General features: G+C 49.3%; 1 protein-coding gene across 7 annotated transcripts; it reads right to left on the bottom strand.

Moving 5' to 3' along the window:
• Nucleotides 1-844: 844 nt before the first annotated feature.
• On the bottom strand, nt 845-14,098 carry LOC133898832 (probable E3 ubiquitin-protein ligase XBOS35). 7 transcript variants are annotated; one of them, XM_062339601.1, is made up of 12 exons: nt 12,806-13,359; nt 12,582-12,694; nt 12,220-12,424; nt 12,026-12,085; nt 11,435-11,506; nt 11,173-11,348; nt 10,864-11,024; nt 10,651-10,709; nt 10,527-10,573; nt 2,035-2,133; nt 1,532-1,623; nt 845-1,450 (listed from the first exon to the last, which is right to left on the bottom strand). In XM_062339601.1, the coding sequence occupies exons 2-12, from the start codon at nt 12,638-12,640 to the stop codon at nt 1,002-1,004; spliced, it is 1,479 nt and encodes a 492-aa protein (XP_062195585.1). In that variant the 5' UTR covers nt 12,641-12,694; nt 12,806-13,359; the 3' UTR covers nt 845-1,001. The 7 variants fall into 7 exon arrangements, with proteins under 7 accessions (XP_062195585.1, XP_062195583.1, XP_062195589.1 ...); XM_062339599.1 differs by having other exon boundaries at nt 2,035-2,175; XM_062339605.1 differs by having other exon boundaries at nt 2,035-2,175; nt 12,547-12,694; nt 12,806-12,946.
• Nucleotides 14,099-18,313: the final 4,215 nt, after the last annotated feature.

The raw sequence follows: 18,313 nt of genomic DNA on the forward strand, positions 1-18,313 counted from the left end.
CTGCTAAAAATGTGGTTCCTGCTCGTGCATATGAATAAAATTTCGCGAATTTGTTACCTAACAGAAGGGTCATAGTATCGGTTTGAACGGGAGAATTAATAATTGTATGTCTGTCAATTTACTACTTATCATTGTTCATTTACAACTTCATAATACCATTTATTACTTGTATTGCTTTCTAGTTTCATTGGTGTATCAACACAATTTAAAATGGTTCCGAGACTTGCACGTTCTTCTCTGTACAAGGATGGAGTTACTATGGATTTGGATGCTGATCTGTTTCTCAGATTTATTATTTGTCCTTGTATAATTTCTTGGTCCGATGTACAAAGGCATGTGCTTCTGGCAACAATGGACATTAAAGAGCATTTTCAGTTTGTACTATAGCTGAAGAAAGGCCAGGTTCAATCAGATCTGGAGAACATGCAAAAACATTCTCATAGTACTCAAATGCTGTGCAGTGTGCCATATTTGCTAGCTGCAGATAACGTGCTCCCCCTATTTAAAGTATTTTTTATTGATCCGAAATATGGATTGTCTTTGTGACGTACAATAGGGTAGATTGGTAGCGAATGCGCTTCATTATCAGTAGCATCTTCAAATGGATTGGTTAAAAAATTACCATACATTATCTATCCTATCTAACATCTTGCTATGCATCTAGAAGATTTTTTCCCTCTAGATATTTCACAAATGTCGCCCCAAGTCTCAACAGACGATATCCCTAAATGCCTCCCATTGTTTTTATATGGTTCAACTAATTTGCCAGCTTTTTTGTTAAATGGAGATGCATATATGCTTTACAGATAAATAAATGGACATGAGTCATGTACACAAACAGATCTTCGCCAGAAGGACAGCATGAACTACATTACAAGCAACAAAGCAATCTACAAGTGTAAAGAAGAAAAGAGAAACATGAACAGACACTGCACAAGTTTGAACTGCCAAACCCCGAAACCTCAAAGAAAGGGAGGCACAAAACCAACAGAGGGATGCTATCAAAACTCTGAGTATCTCCTAATTCTTTCCCTGTACGAAGACGATCGTTGCACATCTGGCCTGAGACAGCTGACGAGACAAGGCATCGCCTCATCAGCTCCTGTGCAATTCAGCTTTATTGATGGCAATTTCCTAGAGCCAATGGATCTAAAAGAAGAACATCCCAGCTGAACTGAGGAGGAGCGCAAGCAACGGGTGTCAGACCGTCGGTGCAAAGAGCCAGAATAGCTCGAACCACTGTTTGCTCCACCCGCACATAGAGCTAATGATGTGCTTGTCCATGGAAGCTCCTTTATTGGGGTAGTACTGGTGAGCTTCATGAATGAGACAATGGCGTGCCTGCACAAAGGGCAAGATATGGAGCCAGGCACACCTCGGATGGATGTTGAGCTGCTAGTGGTGGAGCACAAATAGAGTGCACATTTGGTACAGAACTCATGGCCACAACCTATTAAAACATATATTTATCAATTATATTTGCAGGGTTGAATGATTCATCGTGAGAGTTAGTGTATCAGACTATCAGTACCTTCTGCAGCAACCGTACATTCCACCTCCAAACAAATGACACATGGATCATGACAAGTAGAGGAGGCAGAAGTTTTCCTCCATCCACATTCTCTGCAAAAGAACAATAAACGGTTGAATTTGTAAATGCACATAAGAAAGAGGAAAAACATGGCATTACTTTAACTGTTCTTTGTGAACTTGAAAACTGAAAATAGGCATGACAAAAGAGTTTTGGATTCATAACCACATTCTGCACCTAGTGAAGTGCAATTTCTCCTAAGATGCTGTGGTACTCTGCGTTGTTTTAGTTTCTAATGACAGTAGGGAAATGCTACTGTAAAACATTGGTCACCTAGACCTCTTTCAGTAGAGTAAATAAAGGTTAGTGGACACTACTACTTGAGTACAATTGTTTGGTCAATTTTAGACAGGAAACATGTTCTTACAAAGTTGAAGTTTAACAACGGTCACTCCACAATGATATATGAATATCTACATATTTTATCTGGTATTTGAACTCACCGAGCAATTTTGACAATGCTCATCAGTGGGAGGCACATATATGGTGAAGGAAGAATGCGTATTCGGCCTTCTGGCTGTTTGCTTAGGATACCTTCAACACTATTTTTGTGCCACAAACGAGCCACCATCAGAGGAGTCAACCTTCAAGCAAATAGCATTGGGCAAGAGTAAGCAGTCCAAACAAGTAGCAATAAAATACTTTTCTAATAAGGGATTAACATACCCCAGCCAGATGCCTCTTCCTTAATTGAAAAACAAAGGTTAAAAGTTTGATGCAGGGTATTAGTGAAGGCCAGCATATGGCATCAGATTTTTTTTTTTTTTTTGTTTTTTGGTTGAGATGGCATCAGAGTTAATATAAGCAAAAAAGGCCACCAACTAGCTTCCTAATTTTGAGTAAAACTCAAAGGAAAGATGCTTTACTAAGGAAGACAAGAGTCATTACTAATAAACATTTAGCACAGATAACATATATACTAAAATATCAGTGTATAAATTATGCAAATGACTAAGTAAAGAGTGTTAGTCGCTGAATTCTTACTCTTGGTAGTAGCTGAATTCTTACTCTCATCGAGAGAGGATGACACTAGGAGTTGGGGCAATTTTTCTGGTTTATTTCTCACACAAATGCCATACCAACCTGAGAGGTTGGGGATACATATTTATAGGCTGCTAGCCAGCCAAGCATATGCTAAGATGCTGTCCTAGATGCTGTCCTAACTGTCCTAGATGCTAAGATGCTGTCCTAGATGCTAAGATGATGTCCTAGCTGTCTTAGATGCTGTCCTAGCTGTCCTAGATGCTGTCCTAGATGCTGTCCTAGCTGTCCTAAATGCTAAGATGCTGTCCTAGATGCTAAGATGCTGTCCTAGATGCTGTAGCCCTAGAAAGGACCACAAAGACTAACCAAGGACCATCTGAAGCAGCCCCACAAAGACCATATGCAGCACAGAGACGCAGCACAGAGACTTATCCCATCATTCTCCCCCTAAGTCTTGTGCGTCGTCTTGTGGGAAAGTTGAACCATCCCGGTCCTGGAGCAGAGCTCAAGGAACTTGATCCTCCCAAGAGGCTTGGTAAACAGGTCCGCGAGCTGGTCCTTGGTGTTGATGTAGCTCGCCTTGATGCTCCCTTCCTCTAAACAGTCTCGGATGAAGTGGTACATCACCCGGATGTGCTTACTCCGTTCATGGAAAACAGGGTTCTTTGCCAGGGCCAGAGCGGACTTGCTGTCCATCCTGAGCTCCACCGCTCTAGTGTCTCTGCCGAGGAGATCACCAAGCAGTCGAGCGAGCCAGAGCGCCTGAGTTGAAGCGGTGGAGACCGCTATGTACTCGGCCTCGCAGCTGGACAGGGCCACCACCTGCTGCTTGACCGACTGCCAGCTAACGAGGCACTTGCCGAGGAGGAAGAGGATCCCGCTCGTGCTCTTGCTGGTGTCGATGTCGCCGGCGTGGTCACTGTCGCTGTACCCGACGAAGTGTGCCGCCCCAGGGCACCTAGGGTAGTAGAGGCCGTGGTCGAGAGTCCTCGCAACGTAGCGGATGATTCTCTTCACAGCCTGCTGGTGCTCCGTCGTCGGTCGCTGCATGAACCGACTGACGTAGCTGACGGAGAATGCCAAGTCCGGCCGTGTGTGGGCGAGGTAGCGAAGGCTCCCCACAAGACGCCGGTACTGCGTAGCGTCCACCTCCTCCGTCGTGCTGTCGCGGCTCAGCTTCAGCCTCTCCTCCATCGGAGTGAGAGCTGGGTTGCAGTCGGTGAGCCCAGCTAGCTCAACGACGCGCTTGGCGTAGGCGGTCTGTCGAAGCGTGATCCCGGAGTCATCCTGGTGCACCTCGATTCCCAGGTAGAAGGAGAGAGGCCCCAGGTCACTCATCTGAAAAGTGGCCTTCATCTCTTCCTTAAATGCCGCCACCTCCGCATCCTTGGTGCCGGTGATCACCAAGTCGTCGACGTAGACACCCACCAGCAGAGCATTTCCTCCACTGCCCCGTCGGTAGATGGCCGCCTCGTGCGGGCTTTGCTCGAAGCCCATCCCCTTTAGCGTGGAATCCAACTTGGCATTCCACGCCCTCGGCGCCTGCCGCAAGCCGTAGAGGGCCTTGCGCAGGCGGAGCACCTTGCTCTCCTTGCCGGGGATCACAAATCCCGGCGGCTGGTGCACGTAGACCTCCTCCTTCAAGTCGCCGTTAAGGAACGCCGACTTGACGTCCATATGATGAACACGCCAGCCCTCCTGGGCAGCTAGCGCAAGGAGGAGTCGCACGGACTCCATCCGTGCCACGGGAGCGAAGGCGTCGTCGAAATCGACCCCCTCCTGTTGCACGAAGCCTCGTGCCACCAAGCGAGCCTTGTGCTTGACGATGGCGCCGGCTTCATCCCTCTTCAGCTTGTACACCCACTTAAGGGTGATCGCGCGGTGACCACGAGGAAGGTCAGCAAGCTCCCAGGTGCGGTTCTTCTCAACCGCATCCATCTCCAACTGCATCGCGGCGCGCCATGCCGCGTATCTCTCGGCCTCTGCAAACGACCGAGGCTCGCCGTTGTCACACGCAAGGTGCAACTGCGCCTCCAGGTCGTGAGGCACCAGTCCCGGTACCGGCTGGTCGCCGAGAAGGTTCTCTATCGTACGGTACCGCAACGGCTCGCCGTCGTGGTACGCGTCGATGCGCTCCTCGTCGTGAGAGAGCGGAGTAGCGAGCTCAACCGGGCTGTGCTCGACACGAGCTGGTGTTGGAGTAGACGTGCCCGGAGAGGTGCCTGTCGGTGCTGGTGCCAGCTGTGGTGGAGCCAGCGAAGAACTCATCGCAGCCGAGGTCCTGGCTGGAGAGTGTGGCGCTGTCGGAGTAGCAGGCGCCGGGGTCGGTGAAGGCTCGGGGACTGGGGTAGACGTGCTCGTCGAAGAAGAGCTGCCTACTCCCCCAGCTTCCTCGAAGTGGACGTACTCGACAGTGAAGTCGTCGTACGTTGGAGCAGTGCCGTCGTCCACCGCCTTGTCCCACGCCCATCCTCGCCCTTCGTTGAACATAACGTCGCGCGCCGTGCGCACACGCTGTGTCTTCGGGTCGAGGATGCGGTAGGCCTTCGAGCCCTCCGCGTAGCCGATGAACACTCCCGGAGTGCTCCTGTCGTCGAGCTTGCTGATGTGGCCAAGCTCCTTGGCGAACGCGAGGCAGCCGAAAACTCGCAAGTGGGAGACCGCCGGCTTGCGCCCATGCCAAGCCTCGTACGGCGTCCTGCCGTCGAGCGCCTTGGTAGGCGAGCGGTTGAGGATGTAGACGGCCAACACCACCGCCTCTCCCCAGAAGACAGCCGGCATCCCCCTCTGTTTGAGAAGGGCCCGAGCCATTCCCACAACCGTCTGGTTGCGTCGCTCGATGACGCCGTTCTGCTACGGGCTGTACGGCGCGGAGTAGTGGCGCTGAATGCCCTTATCAGCGCAGTACGACGCGAATTCAGCCGCCGTGAATTCGCCGCCGTTGTCGGTGCGCAGCATGCGCAGCTTGCGGCCGCACTCCGCCTCTGCAGCAGCCTGCGCACGCCTGATGGCGTTCGCAGCCTCTCCCTTGCTGCCGAGGACCATCACCCACATGTAGCGGGAGAGGTCGTCGACGAGCAGCAGGAAGTAGCATCGTCCTCCCGGTGTGGCCGGTGTCACCGGACCACACAAGTCCCCGTGCACAAGCTCGAGCCTCTCCTTGGCTCGAAAGCTCGCCCGCTGGGGAAAGGGGAGTCGCCTCTGCTTCGTCAATACGCAGACGTCGCAGAGCTGCTCCACATGGTCGAGGCACGGCAGGCCTCGCACCATCTCCGTGGCACTGAGCCGCTTCAGGGCCTCGAAGTGAAGGTGCCCGAAGCGCTCGTGCCACTGCCACGCCTCGTCATCCCGATGAGTAGCGAGACAGAGGGGTTGTGCCACCTGCACGTTAAGGACGTAGAGTCGATTTACGCTTCTGGTTACCTTGGCAAGAAGGCGACGACGGCGATCCCAAATCCTCATGACTCCATCCTTAACCACCACGCGCGAACCGTTCTCATCCAGCTGTCCCAAGCTGATGATAGAGTTCCTCAACACGGGGATGTAGTAGACTCCGGTGAGCAGCCTGTGCTCACCAGACACGGCGGTGAAGATGACGGAGCCGACGCCCTTGATCTCCACGCCGGAGGCATCCCCAAACTTGACGGAGCCTCGGACGCTAGAGTCAAGCTCGGTGAAGAACTCCCGTCGACCGGTCATGTGATGGGTGGCGCCGGTGTCGAGGCACCACCCGTCAGTCTTGTCGTTGCCGGAGCCGTCGCCGAGGAGGGCGTGTGCTTTTGGCTCGTCAAGGTGGAGGAGAGCCGCTGCGGCCGGTGCCGCTGGAGGTAGCTCGATGTTTGCATGTGCCATGAACAGAGCCGGCTCCTCCTCCGCCTGTGCGACAGGGGCCTGGCCGCGTCGTGGCTGTCGACAGTATTTGGCCCAATGGCCAAGCTGGCCGCAGTTGCGGCAGGTGTCGTCTCGTGCTGGCTTGTACTTGCCAGCGGCGCCGCCCTAGGCGCCTCCGCGGGCATCACCCTCGGCACGTCCTCGCGCCCCGGCCTGGGCGTCTCTGCGCGCCTTGCGCGGCTTGCCACGCTTGCGGCCGCCTGTCGCGGAAGAAGGCTCCCCCTTCTTCCGGTCACCTTGGCAGGCAGCCCACTGCTCCCGAGTGAGAAGGAGCTTCCCGCCAGTGGTGATGGGCCCCGAGAGAGACTGTGGCTCATCGCTGTCGACGACCTTGAGTCGACCTATCGCCTCCTCGATCGACATCGTGGAGAGATCCAGCAGGGACTCGATCGAGCGAGCCATCTGCTTGTACTTCTCGGGGACGCAACGGAAGAGCTTTTCGACAGCTCTCTCCTCGCCATAGGTGTCATCGCCGAACTGCACCATCTTCTGCAACAGAGTGTTGAGACGGAGAGCAAAGTCATCAACGTCCTCACCTGGCTTGAAGGCCAGGTTCTCCCACTCCTTGCGAAGTGCCTGCAGTGTGGACTTGCGGGCGCGGTCGCTGCCGATGCGTGCCACAGCTATGGCGTCCCAAGCCTCCTTGGCAGTCCGCTTATTGGTAAGCGAGAACTGCATCTCGGACGGGACTGCAGCGATGAGGGCATCCAGCGCCCGTCGATCCTGGTCGTAGTCGACGTCGCCGTACCGGACTGCCTCCCACATGTGCCGCACCTGGGGCTTTACCCTCATCACCGCAGCCCACTCGACATAGTTGGTCTTAGTGAGGGTAGGCCACCCACCGCCGGGGCCGACGTCCCTGACAACAGCCTGGAGCCCGTGGTAACCACGGTACCGATCCGGGGAGAGAGAGCCACGCTGCCTGTGAAGGCTGCGCTCTCCATCGGCCCGTCCGCCACCGTTGCCGTGCTCGCCCCCTCCAGGAGCGCCACCGCCGTGCTCGCCTCCTCCAGGAGCGCCACCGCCGTGCGCGCCTCCTCCAGGAGCGCCGCCGGCGCGTCCGCGTCTGTCTGGGCTGCCGCCGCGCTCGTGGGCGTGCGCGGCTGCCCACTGCGCCGCCCGCGCTCGCGCTGCCTCCCTCCCCAGCAACTCGAGGTCCGCGTCGGCGCTGTCGTCAGCAGAAACGGAGCTGCTGATGCTGCCGCGCAGAGCCTCGACCTCTGCTGCCGCCGCACGCGCTACATCCGCCGCTGCTTCCGCCTCCGCTCTGACTGCTGCCAGCTCCGCCGCTGCCAGCCTCGACGCCCTTGCCGCCGCCGCAGCGGTCTCTGCCGCCGCTCACTCGCGTTCCTCTGCCGCGGCAAGTTCGGCCTCCTGCCGACGCCGCATGCTCGAGGCGACCGAGCGCTGAGACTGCCATGCGGACATGACGCGCTACCCGGGGGCTGCTGCGTGGGGAGAGGGCTGCTTCAGACGAGCTGCTGCTCGTCTGCGCAGAGGGAGAGAAGTGAGCAGGAGCGGCCGGAGCTGCTGCTGCTCCCAGCTGGGGCTGTTGCGCGGCTGGGAAAGAAGGTGAGCAGGAGATGCTCAGGCTACATGATACTACGGCTCTGATACCACTTGTTAGTCGCTGAATTCTTACTCTTGATAGTAGCTAAATTCTTATTCTCATCGAGAGAGAATGACACTAGGAGTTGGGGCAATTTTTCTGGTTTATTTTTCACACAAATGCCATGCCAACCTGAGGGGTTGGGGATACATATTTATAGGCTGCTAGCCAGCCAATCATATGCTAAGGCCCTGACAACAGCCTGGAGCCCGTGGTAACCACGGTACCGATCCGGGGAGAGAGAGCCACGCTGCCTGTGAAGGCTGCGCTCTCCATCGGCCCGTCCGCCACCGTTGCCGTGCTCGCCCCCTCCAGGAGCGCCACCGCCGTGCTCGCCTCCTCCAGGAGCGCCACCGCCGTGCGCGCCTCCTCCAGGAGCGCCGCCGGCGCGTCCGCGTCTGTCTGGGCTGCCGCCGCGCTCGTGGGCGTGCGCGGCTGCCCACTGCGCCGCCCGCGCTCGCGCTGCCTCCCTCCCCAGCAACTCGAGGTCCGCGTCGGCGCTGTCGTCAGCAGAAACGGAGCTGCTGATGCTGCCGCGCAGAGCCTCGACCTCTGCTGCCGCCGCACGCGCTGCATCCGCCGCCGCCGCTGCTTCCGCCTCCGCTCTGACTGCTGCCAGCTCCGCCGCTGCCAGCCTCGACGCCCTTGCCGCCGCCGCAGCGGTCTCTGCCGCCGCTCACTCGCGTTCCTCTGCCGCGGCAAGTTCGGCCTCCTGCCGACGCCGCGTGCTCGAGGCGACCGAGCGCTGAGACTGCCATGCGGACATGACGCGCTACCCGGGGGCTGCTGCGTGGGGAGAGGGCTGCTTCAGACGAGCTGCTGCTCGTCTGCGCAGAGGGAGAGAAGTGAGCAGGAGCGGCCGGAGCTGCTGCTGCTCCCAGCTGGGGCTGTTGCGCGGCTGGGAAAGGAGGTGAGCAGGAGATGCTCAGGCTACATGATACTACGGCTCTGATACCACTTGTTAGTCGCTGAATTCTTACTCTTGATAGTAGCTGAATTCTTATTTTCATCGAGAGAGAATGGCACTAGGAGTTGGGGCAATTTTTCTGGTTTATTTCTCACACAAATGCCATGCCAACCTGAGAGGTTGGGGATACATATTTATAGGCTGCTAGCCAGCCAATCATATGCTAAGATGCTGTCCTAGCTGTCCTAGATGCTAAGATGCTGTCCTAGCTGTCCTAGATGCTAAGATGCTGTCCTAGATGCTAAGATGCTGTCCTAGCTGTCCTAGATGCTGTCCTAGCTGTCCTAGATGCTGAGATGCTGTCCTAGATGCTAAGATGCTGTCCTAGATGCTGTCCTAGCTGTCCTAAATGCTAAGATGCTGTCCTAGATGCTAAGATGCTGTCCTAAATGCTGTAGCCCTAGAAAGGACCACAAAGACCAACCAAGGACCATCTGAAGCAGCCCCACAAAGACCATATGCAGCACAGAGACGCAGCACAGAGACTTATCCCATCAAAGAGATCTGTTTTCTGGATAGCATCATTTCTGATAAATAAAGAACATAATATTTTATTGCAGCAATTGTAATGTAAACTTTTTTTACTGGGAAAAATGCAACCCCCCCCCCCCAAAAAAGTCATTTGGATTTTGACTCCCCCCCCCCCCCGAAGTTGTTTTGTTGCAAAAAACCCCCAAAGGTTTGGCTTTGTTGCAAAAACACCCCATAAATTCAAAAACTAAAAAAATCACAAATTTTTTTTTAAAAAAAACTAGAGACAATTCTAAGACCTTTTGTGAATTTTTTTTCAAAAATAATATCCTTTGCATCATATTTCATGGAGAGGAAGTTTGGAAAAAAAAGAAAAACGTGCAGCTAATTTATTAATTCGAGTTAAATGCATAGTTAATTATTTACTAATCCAAAAATCATGAAACCAATTTTTTTAGTCTTCTTACATGATCCTCTATCTTCTAAAAATACATGAAATCTTGAAATAATTATTGTAACATGCAGGATTGAGTAAATGTGTTGCAGATAGATTAATTCATAACTAATCCATAACACCCCTAAAATTAGTGAAACCACTTTTATTAGTTTACTTAAACAATTATTTGTGTAGGAAAAATAATGGTAGACATGAAAAAGTTAAAATAACATGAGTTAATAAATGAGCTGCACATTTTTCTTTTTTTTTCGAAACTTCCTCTCCTTAAAATATGATGCAAAGGATATTATTTTTGAAAAAAAAAATTCACAGAAGGTCTTAGAATTGTCTCTAGGTTGTTTAGAATATTTTTGTGATTTTTTTTTTTTTGAATTTTGGAGGGGGGGGTTGCAACAAAGCCAAACTTTTGAAGATTTTTTTGCAACAAAACAACTTCTGAGGGGAAAGTCAAAATCCAAGTGACTTTTCGGGGGGTTGCATTTTTCCCTTTTTTATTAGATAAATTGAATGGTTAGATTTAGAAATAAAATTTTATTATGCAACAGCCAGTGCATACCCGTTAGCATTTTCAGCTCCCATGTTCGCTCCAGCTGCAATGAGAAGCTGTTTAGCAGAAATCAGTAAATGGGAGTTGGCCAATTGCTTGGATTCTCATGAAAAGGAAAAGTTAGCCGGCATACTTGGCAGCATACAGCACTTCCACCACATGCTGCGTAATGGAGAGGTGTGCTCCCTGAACCTGCATGAAGGTATAGTTCATTTATGATCATAACAGAAAAGGAGAAAAGATCCACTTGTCCCCTACAATTTCAAGGGGAACCAATGGTCAAGTTGCATAATAACTTGAATCAAGTTAAATATTTGCCATTTCTGTTTAACTCTTAGTTTCTTACCAATGAGATCAATAGTTGAACCATCATTGACAGTGATTTCAGAAATAGAAGCTCCAAGGTCTAACAGCAATTGCACACTCTCAGCGTGCCCATGAAGGGCTGCCAGGTGAAGCGGGGTGACGCCACCATCTGACTTTCCATTGATTAGCCTCCGGAGAGCTCTGGAGAGTGGAGGAAGAAATTATGCAAATTTATTAGGCTGAGAAGATGCCCACATACATGAACGTCAGGAAACCACAAGGAGAAATTATTGAAATTTATTAGTGATGAGAAGATGCCAACATAGATGAACGTCAGAATTTAACATACACTGCATCAAAGGCGTCCTTTTTTGTTTCATCTGTGGACTTTCCACGCATAATATTCCAAAACTCCAGCAAGCTAGGCACGTAATCAGCCACAAGAAGCCGAATGCACCGAGTATGACCTTTTAGGGCAGCAAAATGAATAGCTGTCGCGCCACTAAAACAATCCCTTCTGTGAATCTAAAAATTTAAGATACAAATCACTTGCATCAAAAGATATTTCAGAGTAGTTTGACCCAAGAACAAATTAGTTAATATTCACTTACATTAGCTTTAAAAAGAACTAGAATCTGTACAACTTTCCAATGACCATATAGACAAGCTTGCATCAGAGCAGTCTGTGCAGTATAGTGTTCAGAGTTAGCACTAAAACCACATATTCTTACGACACAACCGGGAAGGAAAGAAAACAATCAGGTGATACTCATTGAAGAATAGTCCATAGTATCGATATCTATCAAGGCTGTTTCTGTCATGCAAGATTTACTGCCACCCATCTTTATCCACTAAGCACTTCACAATCAACATCCGCACTATGTTGATAGACCATACAGAAGAACTCAACCAAGAAAAAGAAGTCAGGCTCTATAACTTAATGTTCCTCTCCATGAAGTTACTAATTCCCACTCTTAGAAACAGGAAACCTCACATACATATGACATGCACAGGAATCTAAAACATGACAGTAGTTTTCAACAGTATTGTTACATAAACTACCAGTGGAATAATCGATTGGTTATTCATTTCCTAATAGAATCCTGAATGGAAACTATCCTTTAATGCTGATGAAATATTCTAAGAGAAGATGATATGCCAATGATCAATATCATTGATGATGGAGAAAGAAAAGAATTTACCTGTCCTCTGCAATTCCTAAGGTTGATATTAACGCCGGATTCGATTAGGAGGGAGACAATCTATCATGGAGATATTAAATAATTATTTACCAAATAATAAAAAATTCAAATACTGATGAAACAGATTAACAAAGATAACTGGAATTATTGCATATAAATCAGGCAACAATTTTACAGAGAAAATCATCGGTCACCTCATGGTGGCCCTTTGCTGCCGAGTAATGGAGGGGTGAGTTCTGGATCCCGAACGTAGAATACCGTGCAAGGCGGGGGTTGAGCTCCAAGAGAGCCCTAGCCTCTTGGATGTCTCCATCCCTTGCGGCGGAGACGAGTCGCTCGCCGGTGGCCGAACAACCCAACGAGTCACCCATCATGCCTAAGAGCCCCATGGTGCCTTGCCTATCAAAACACAAATATTAGCAACACTTCTTGCAGAGACTCACCAAATACTGGATATCACTGAAGGGGCACCCTACACAAGAATCACAGAATTCATAAAGCCAAGGTGTACTGAGACAAACACTAGAATGGAGAGCGGAGTTAGCAGGTGGTATACTGCTTTATATTGATATGGGAGGGGAAATAAGCCACTTGGACACTCCACAAGAAACCCATTCAAGAAAAGAGGAAAATACGCCACATGTCCACTTGACAATAAACACCAGAGTCCTACATAAGCAAAGACGAAATGGCGTCACAGGCCAGGCGTTTCTGCGAGCAGCTAGCCAAGGATTCACAGTACGGGGGCAGTAAATGGGTAACAAGATCAGTATGCCACACCTACAAGAAGCCAATGGGCATAAATGGCAGCATAGTTGGCCCCTTTCTGCAATGAACTACCCAGATTGATCAAATAAACAGGGAATTTGAACAAATAAGATAACCTCACTTGATCCAAGAAGATACTACTCGTGACCACATGGGCACTTCATCCACATGGATCAAACAGTACAAGATGTCACCTTTCTTTAGGAAACAATCAAACAAACTGCCCCAAATTGACGCGGAAGAACGGGAATAGAACTGAAGACACCATCTTTCCCCAACTAGTCCAAGAAATGGTAAGCAGCAACATCCCAATGAGCCGAGCTGAGCCACCCCTCTTGTTTTACTGCAATTATTAGTTTCCTACTTTTCTGCAGACTGCAGAGCGCAAGGTGATGTGGTCAGACGGAGGCGGAGACGCAGTAATGGTGGAAACAGCAGCAGAGACGGGTCGCTGTCCCGGTCCCTTTCAGGACGACGACCCCATTGCTCCAAGAAGGAATGGTACAACTACCAGCACCGGCATTGAGCTCGCAGATTGACCTTGTATAGCCCAAGAAAAAGTAAGACTGGCAAGGGGAAGAAATGGAGCGCATCAATACAAACATCCCCTTTTGACATTTGAGAGAGAGGGGTAAAAAAGGAACATTTCAGCAACTAATCAAGAAACAAAGAGCCCCGATCAAAGTCGTGAGTCCCATTCATCGCAAAATCACAGGAAGGCATTAGCATTAAATTCCTACCGAATAAAGATCAGATCTCTTGGCGAGGAAATGGCCAAAAGAAATGGTTCTGCACGAGTAACGAAAATCAAGAAACCGAAGCAGCCGCCTCGCCTCGCCTCGCCCAGCAGAGGAAAAAAGGGATCTCCAGGCGGCCGGCGCCGGGGAAACCGAACCCCCTCCTCAGCCTCCTCCTCCTTGCAGCCGCCAACTCATCAAGAAGAGCTCAGCCTCAGGGACAGGGCGGCGGAGGAAGAGCCGAAGAACCCACCGCGTGAAGGATCAGAGACCGCGGACGGCAGATGGCTCCGCGCGTTCTAGCTGTCCCTGTCAGGGGCCGGGACGGCGCTGTCTGGCGGTGCCTCGTGCTGAGACTGGACGGAATGGAGTGAGGTGGGAAGAACAAGGTGGGGGGACAGGACAAGGGCGCATGCAGCTGTGGAGAGCACGAGGAGATGAGAGCTGGGAAGGAGGGGAGTATAACACATGGGACTTGCTGCTGCCCCCACGGCTTTTTCAGTTTCTTGTAGCTGCGGAGGGGGCCGGGGCGGATCCGCGGCGCGGCGCGGAACGGGGTTACGGGGTTGGTGCGTGCCGATTGTTCGTGATTAGGAGTGTTAGGTTTTGTTTATATACCACGAGTGATTGATAAGTTTGTTTAATTTTAAATTATTTGAGTTTAATTTTAATATTTTGATTATAGAATAACTGGAGTTGAAATTAGAGCTTGAGAAATGTGTTTGTTTGTTTAATGGTGTGCAGATGACGGATGTAACTTGGCGATCGATGACATGTAATCGGGGCTAAACGGGTGCTTGGTGCCAGACGATTAAGGAGGCTGAGCGGAGTCAAGGGTAATCCTAGTTGTATACATGGATATCAAGCAAAGTATGAAACGGACGATGAAAACAGCGTGTTGACAAAGTTAAGCAAAAGTGATGCTAGTGCAAGTGACAATCCGGCTCGAGTAATCGAGAGCGGGAGAGACTTGTCGGCAGTCAAGATCGCAAGACGGAATATACATATCGATATCAGAATGTCTTTTTAAGATGTAAGTAATTGGTGAGACACATTTTGATAAGTGTTTGTTTAGATGAGAGGAATAATGAGTGCTTAGCCTATGTAATATGTGTGAGTTTTGAGAGAAAAATCTTTATAATTTGCCTAAAATATGGCTGACCACTTTGAGTAATAAAGTTTATATTTTTGCATATGTTTGAATTCTCCTCATTCTAGTTTTCCTCTGTTGGTTCTCTTGTTTTTTTTTATGTTTTCAATCTTGATTGTGATTTTTGTTTTTGTGCTTAAGCTGAATTTTTCATCTTGTTGGAGTTAATCTTTTAGTTGCTAGAGGCCTAAAATTCGCGTACAAAAGTACATAATTAGGTATTGAATCCATTTGCCTCTAATCTATCAACTTGGAGGTTTTTTCACCCAGTGATTATCTACTTGAGTTTTTGGTGTTTCTCGTAAAGATCTAATTTTTGTGTAGGTTGAGTCATAGATTGGTTTGTTGTGGAACTTAGGGTTCGATTCCAACCATGAGACCTATCTTTTATTGGATTTTTAAATTTGGTTTTTGAATCAGAACTTCCGGGTTGAGCCTAAATTTTTGTTGTGTTGCTTTTTATGGTGATTTCTACTTGAGGTGCATTGGGTGAATAAGGAGTATGTCATCTATTTCGTAAGAAAATTGTAAAACGTCTATTCACACCTTCTAGTCGTCTGTCTCAATCCTACAATTGGTATCAGAGCCGGTTTGATCACTTATTGATTTTAACTGACTTTGTGATCCTTATGCGGTAATAGAGAGAAGTGGGAAAATTCCGTTCTTCAATGGTCAAGATTTTCCATATCGGAAGGTGTGTATGGAGGCTTATCTCCTATGCCAAGGAACTGCATGTGAGGAACCGTCCAAATAGTATTATGATTAATCATTAGGAGGATAATTATTTACAATCACGACCTCAGTGATTAACCAGAATACCATCCCAATAGTCCCACCACGTATTTTATGTCCAAGATCGGAACACATGCCTTTTCAACATGTACATCGTAACATAGCTTAAGAAAGAGCGAGTAATTAAAGTTATAATACAAGTTCTTAAGCATGCAACCATTTGCAATAGTTTACACAAAGAGAAACTACGCAACAGAAGATTAAAACCTTAACAACAACAAAAGGAGAGTGTTAACAACAAAAGGAGAGTGGAGCCATATGCCCTCAGGCTCCACCCTACAAGCTACGCATCACCAGAATAGGATGCACTACTCTTGCCCATCACCTGCATCGGTGGGTATGAAGTAGCCAAACACTTCCTTACCCTCACCAACAGAACCTGAAAGAGCAGCGTGAGTACGAAGGTACTCGCAAGACTTAAGCCATATATGACACATATAAATAGCCTGACTCCAATGATCATAGATTGAGTTATTAGCAAGAGTAAGGCCACAAGGTTAAGTAAAACGTGTGCGGTAAGCAACCTGGACAACTACGTGTGAGCATATATACTTAACCGACATATTAGTGTACCTTATAATCCACAACTTGAGAATGTATGTATAGGAACCATAGTATCTCATTAACAAAAACCACCGACTATTTCCATCATACCATATCCTTATTCCACATTCGTAAACTCTACGACCGATGTTTTTACACCCTGTAGGGGTACAACTTTACCCACACAATTTGAGGACCATTCGGCTTGTGCTACTCGTGAAAGTACACCCAAGGGGTACTCGTGTCAACCTTTCTCATACCCGGAACCACCACTTGCAATGCCCCTATGGCACCGGGGTTACCGTGAGCAAGTCCCAGCCATGCTCTGGCTCCTCGACACATTGGTTCTTCTTTTCTTTTTTTTTTCTTACGCATTATAGAACCGCAAGGCAAGTGCTAGCATGACATATGATAATTGGCTTACTTTACCATTAGATCATCATGTGGTGAGTACAAAAAGTGCTAGAGCCAACTGCACCGACGGACAACCTTAAACGATGCAGACGGTCTATGGCATCCGGGCTCCTCTCCCGAACTACTAGAAGACTCCTCCTAGGCAGAAGATACCCCTAACACCGCCCATATCTCGCCTCAATTTCACATCTCAACCATCATCTTTGTATCTATGAACAGTGATAAAGTCCTAGGCTCGCGAACAACAGTAGCACCGTTGCTTGACTTCTACCGAGGACTTAAGCATTACTAAGCATTTCGAATAATACTTGACGCTAGATACCGACTATATCATCAAGGCTACAAGGATAAGGATTCATCAATCAGTCAAGGTAGAGACAATGCATCAACATATGTTCTACCCATATTAGCCTAACACTGGACTCAACATATGCAAACATACATAAAGCATAATTTATCGATTTAGACTCTATTCAATTTGAAAAAAGGGTGCGGTATGCTTAGATGCTTACCTTGCTGCTTCGGGGTTTGCCCAATACTTCCCGCATAGAACTCACAGAAATGCGGAAGGTTGACGTTGTCCTCGATCGTGCTTGCGTCACGCTCCTAATCTTCGTTCACTACTGAAGAACACATGCAATGATGAGCATGAATGACATACAATGGTGGATGCTCCATAGTGTATGACAACAGTGGAGATGCCATGCTTCATGTTATGGGTTTATAGCTTTAAGGATTTCCTTATTTAACTTTATGACAATAAACCAATTTTTCAATTCCGATTTAATCCAAATATTAAAATTCGCTAAAACTTTTTCTACTGGTGGTTAGCTAATGACACCCTTGAGTTGTGGGGCCGGCTCATGGACCTCGGTCAAAATCGACCTGGAGGCCATGCCGCGCAGTGTGCTGGCGGGCAGGCCGACTCGACTAGTGCCTCGCCGGTGGCGAGCGGCTGCCATCAACCCGGCTGAAGGCACCAAGATATAGATCACACTGCAGGGAGTCCGTTCGAGGCACTCACGGCCGGTGAGCCCGACTGGAGATGGGCCGGTGGCGAGCGGCCATAGGCAACGGCGCTCGATTCGCGCGGACGGCCGCGCCGACGATGGGCCAGAGAAGAACTAGCATGCGCACTAGACTCTACGGGGGATGAGGAGCTCACCGTGGGGTTCGGTTGACGTGAAGGAGCTATGGAGAGGCGACTCGATGTTGAGGGGCGGAGCAAGCTGGCCGGTGCCGAAGAAGAAGGGGCGACGCACCCACGATTCGGTCATGAAGGGATGGGGCTTGCGCGGGAAACTAAGGGGATGGACCATAGGACCTCCCCACACTCTTCTCGTGGCTCGGCTTGGGTGGATTTGGTGTGAGCTGCTAGGATTTGAGTCGGTGGCGACTGCTCCGTGTTGCACTACTCTATGTGCTTGAGGCCAAGTGAGAGAGGGAGGAGTGAGCAGAGAGAGAGAGAGAGAGAGCGAGGGGGAGGAGATAAGGGCGCGGTTGAAAGCCTTGGAAGCCTCGATGCTGTGCTCGGCTTGTCCGGTGACATGGCTGGCCGCGGGAGTTAACAAAAGCAGCAATAAGAGGCAGAGAGAAAGAGAGGGGATGACGGGTGGGCCTGCGTGTACAGTGAACAATCGAGTAAAGAATATCCCCACCACTTCTACTATCAAAAAGAAATCCTTCCCGTGGTCCAAAAACTATGGGACAAATTTTGTGTGAAACTATAATTCACGTGAAATCCATTTTGACTTGTTTGACCCCAATAGCCTGAGCTAATTTCTAACTAAAATTCTCCAAAAATGCAAGATTTTCTAACTTGTGGTAATTTTTATGCCTTCAAAGTAATTCCCAAATATTTGGAAAAATTCATTTATATTCTTC

The sequence above is a fragment of the Phragmites australis genome, chromosome 18 (genome assembly GCF_958298935.1).
Source record: "Phragmites australis chromosome 18, lpPhrAust1.1, whole genome shotgun sequence".
NCBI lineage: Eukaryota > Viridiplantae > Streptophyta > Magnoliopsida > Poales > Poaceae > Phragmites > Phragmites australis.

Excerpts from the sequence above, each read along its gene's own strand:
- LOC133898832 (XM_062339599.1), bottom strand. The coding sequence starts at position 12,640 with ATGGGTTTCTTGTGGAGTGTCCAAGTGGCTTATTTCCCCTCCCATATC. Across the intron at positions 11,349-11,434 it reads TAGTTCTTTTTAAAGCTAAT|ATTCACAGAAGGGATTGTTT; the intron begins GTAAGTGAATAT and ends TTAAATTTTTAG. Across the intron at positions 10,574-10,650 it reads GAAGTGCTGTATGCTGCCAA|CTTCTCATTGCAGCTGGAGC; the intron begins GTATGCCGGCTA and ends TCTGCTAAACAG.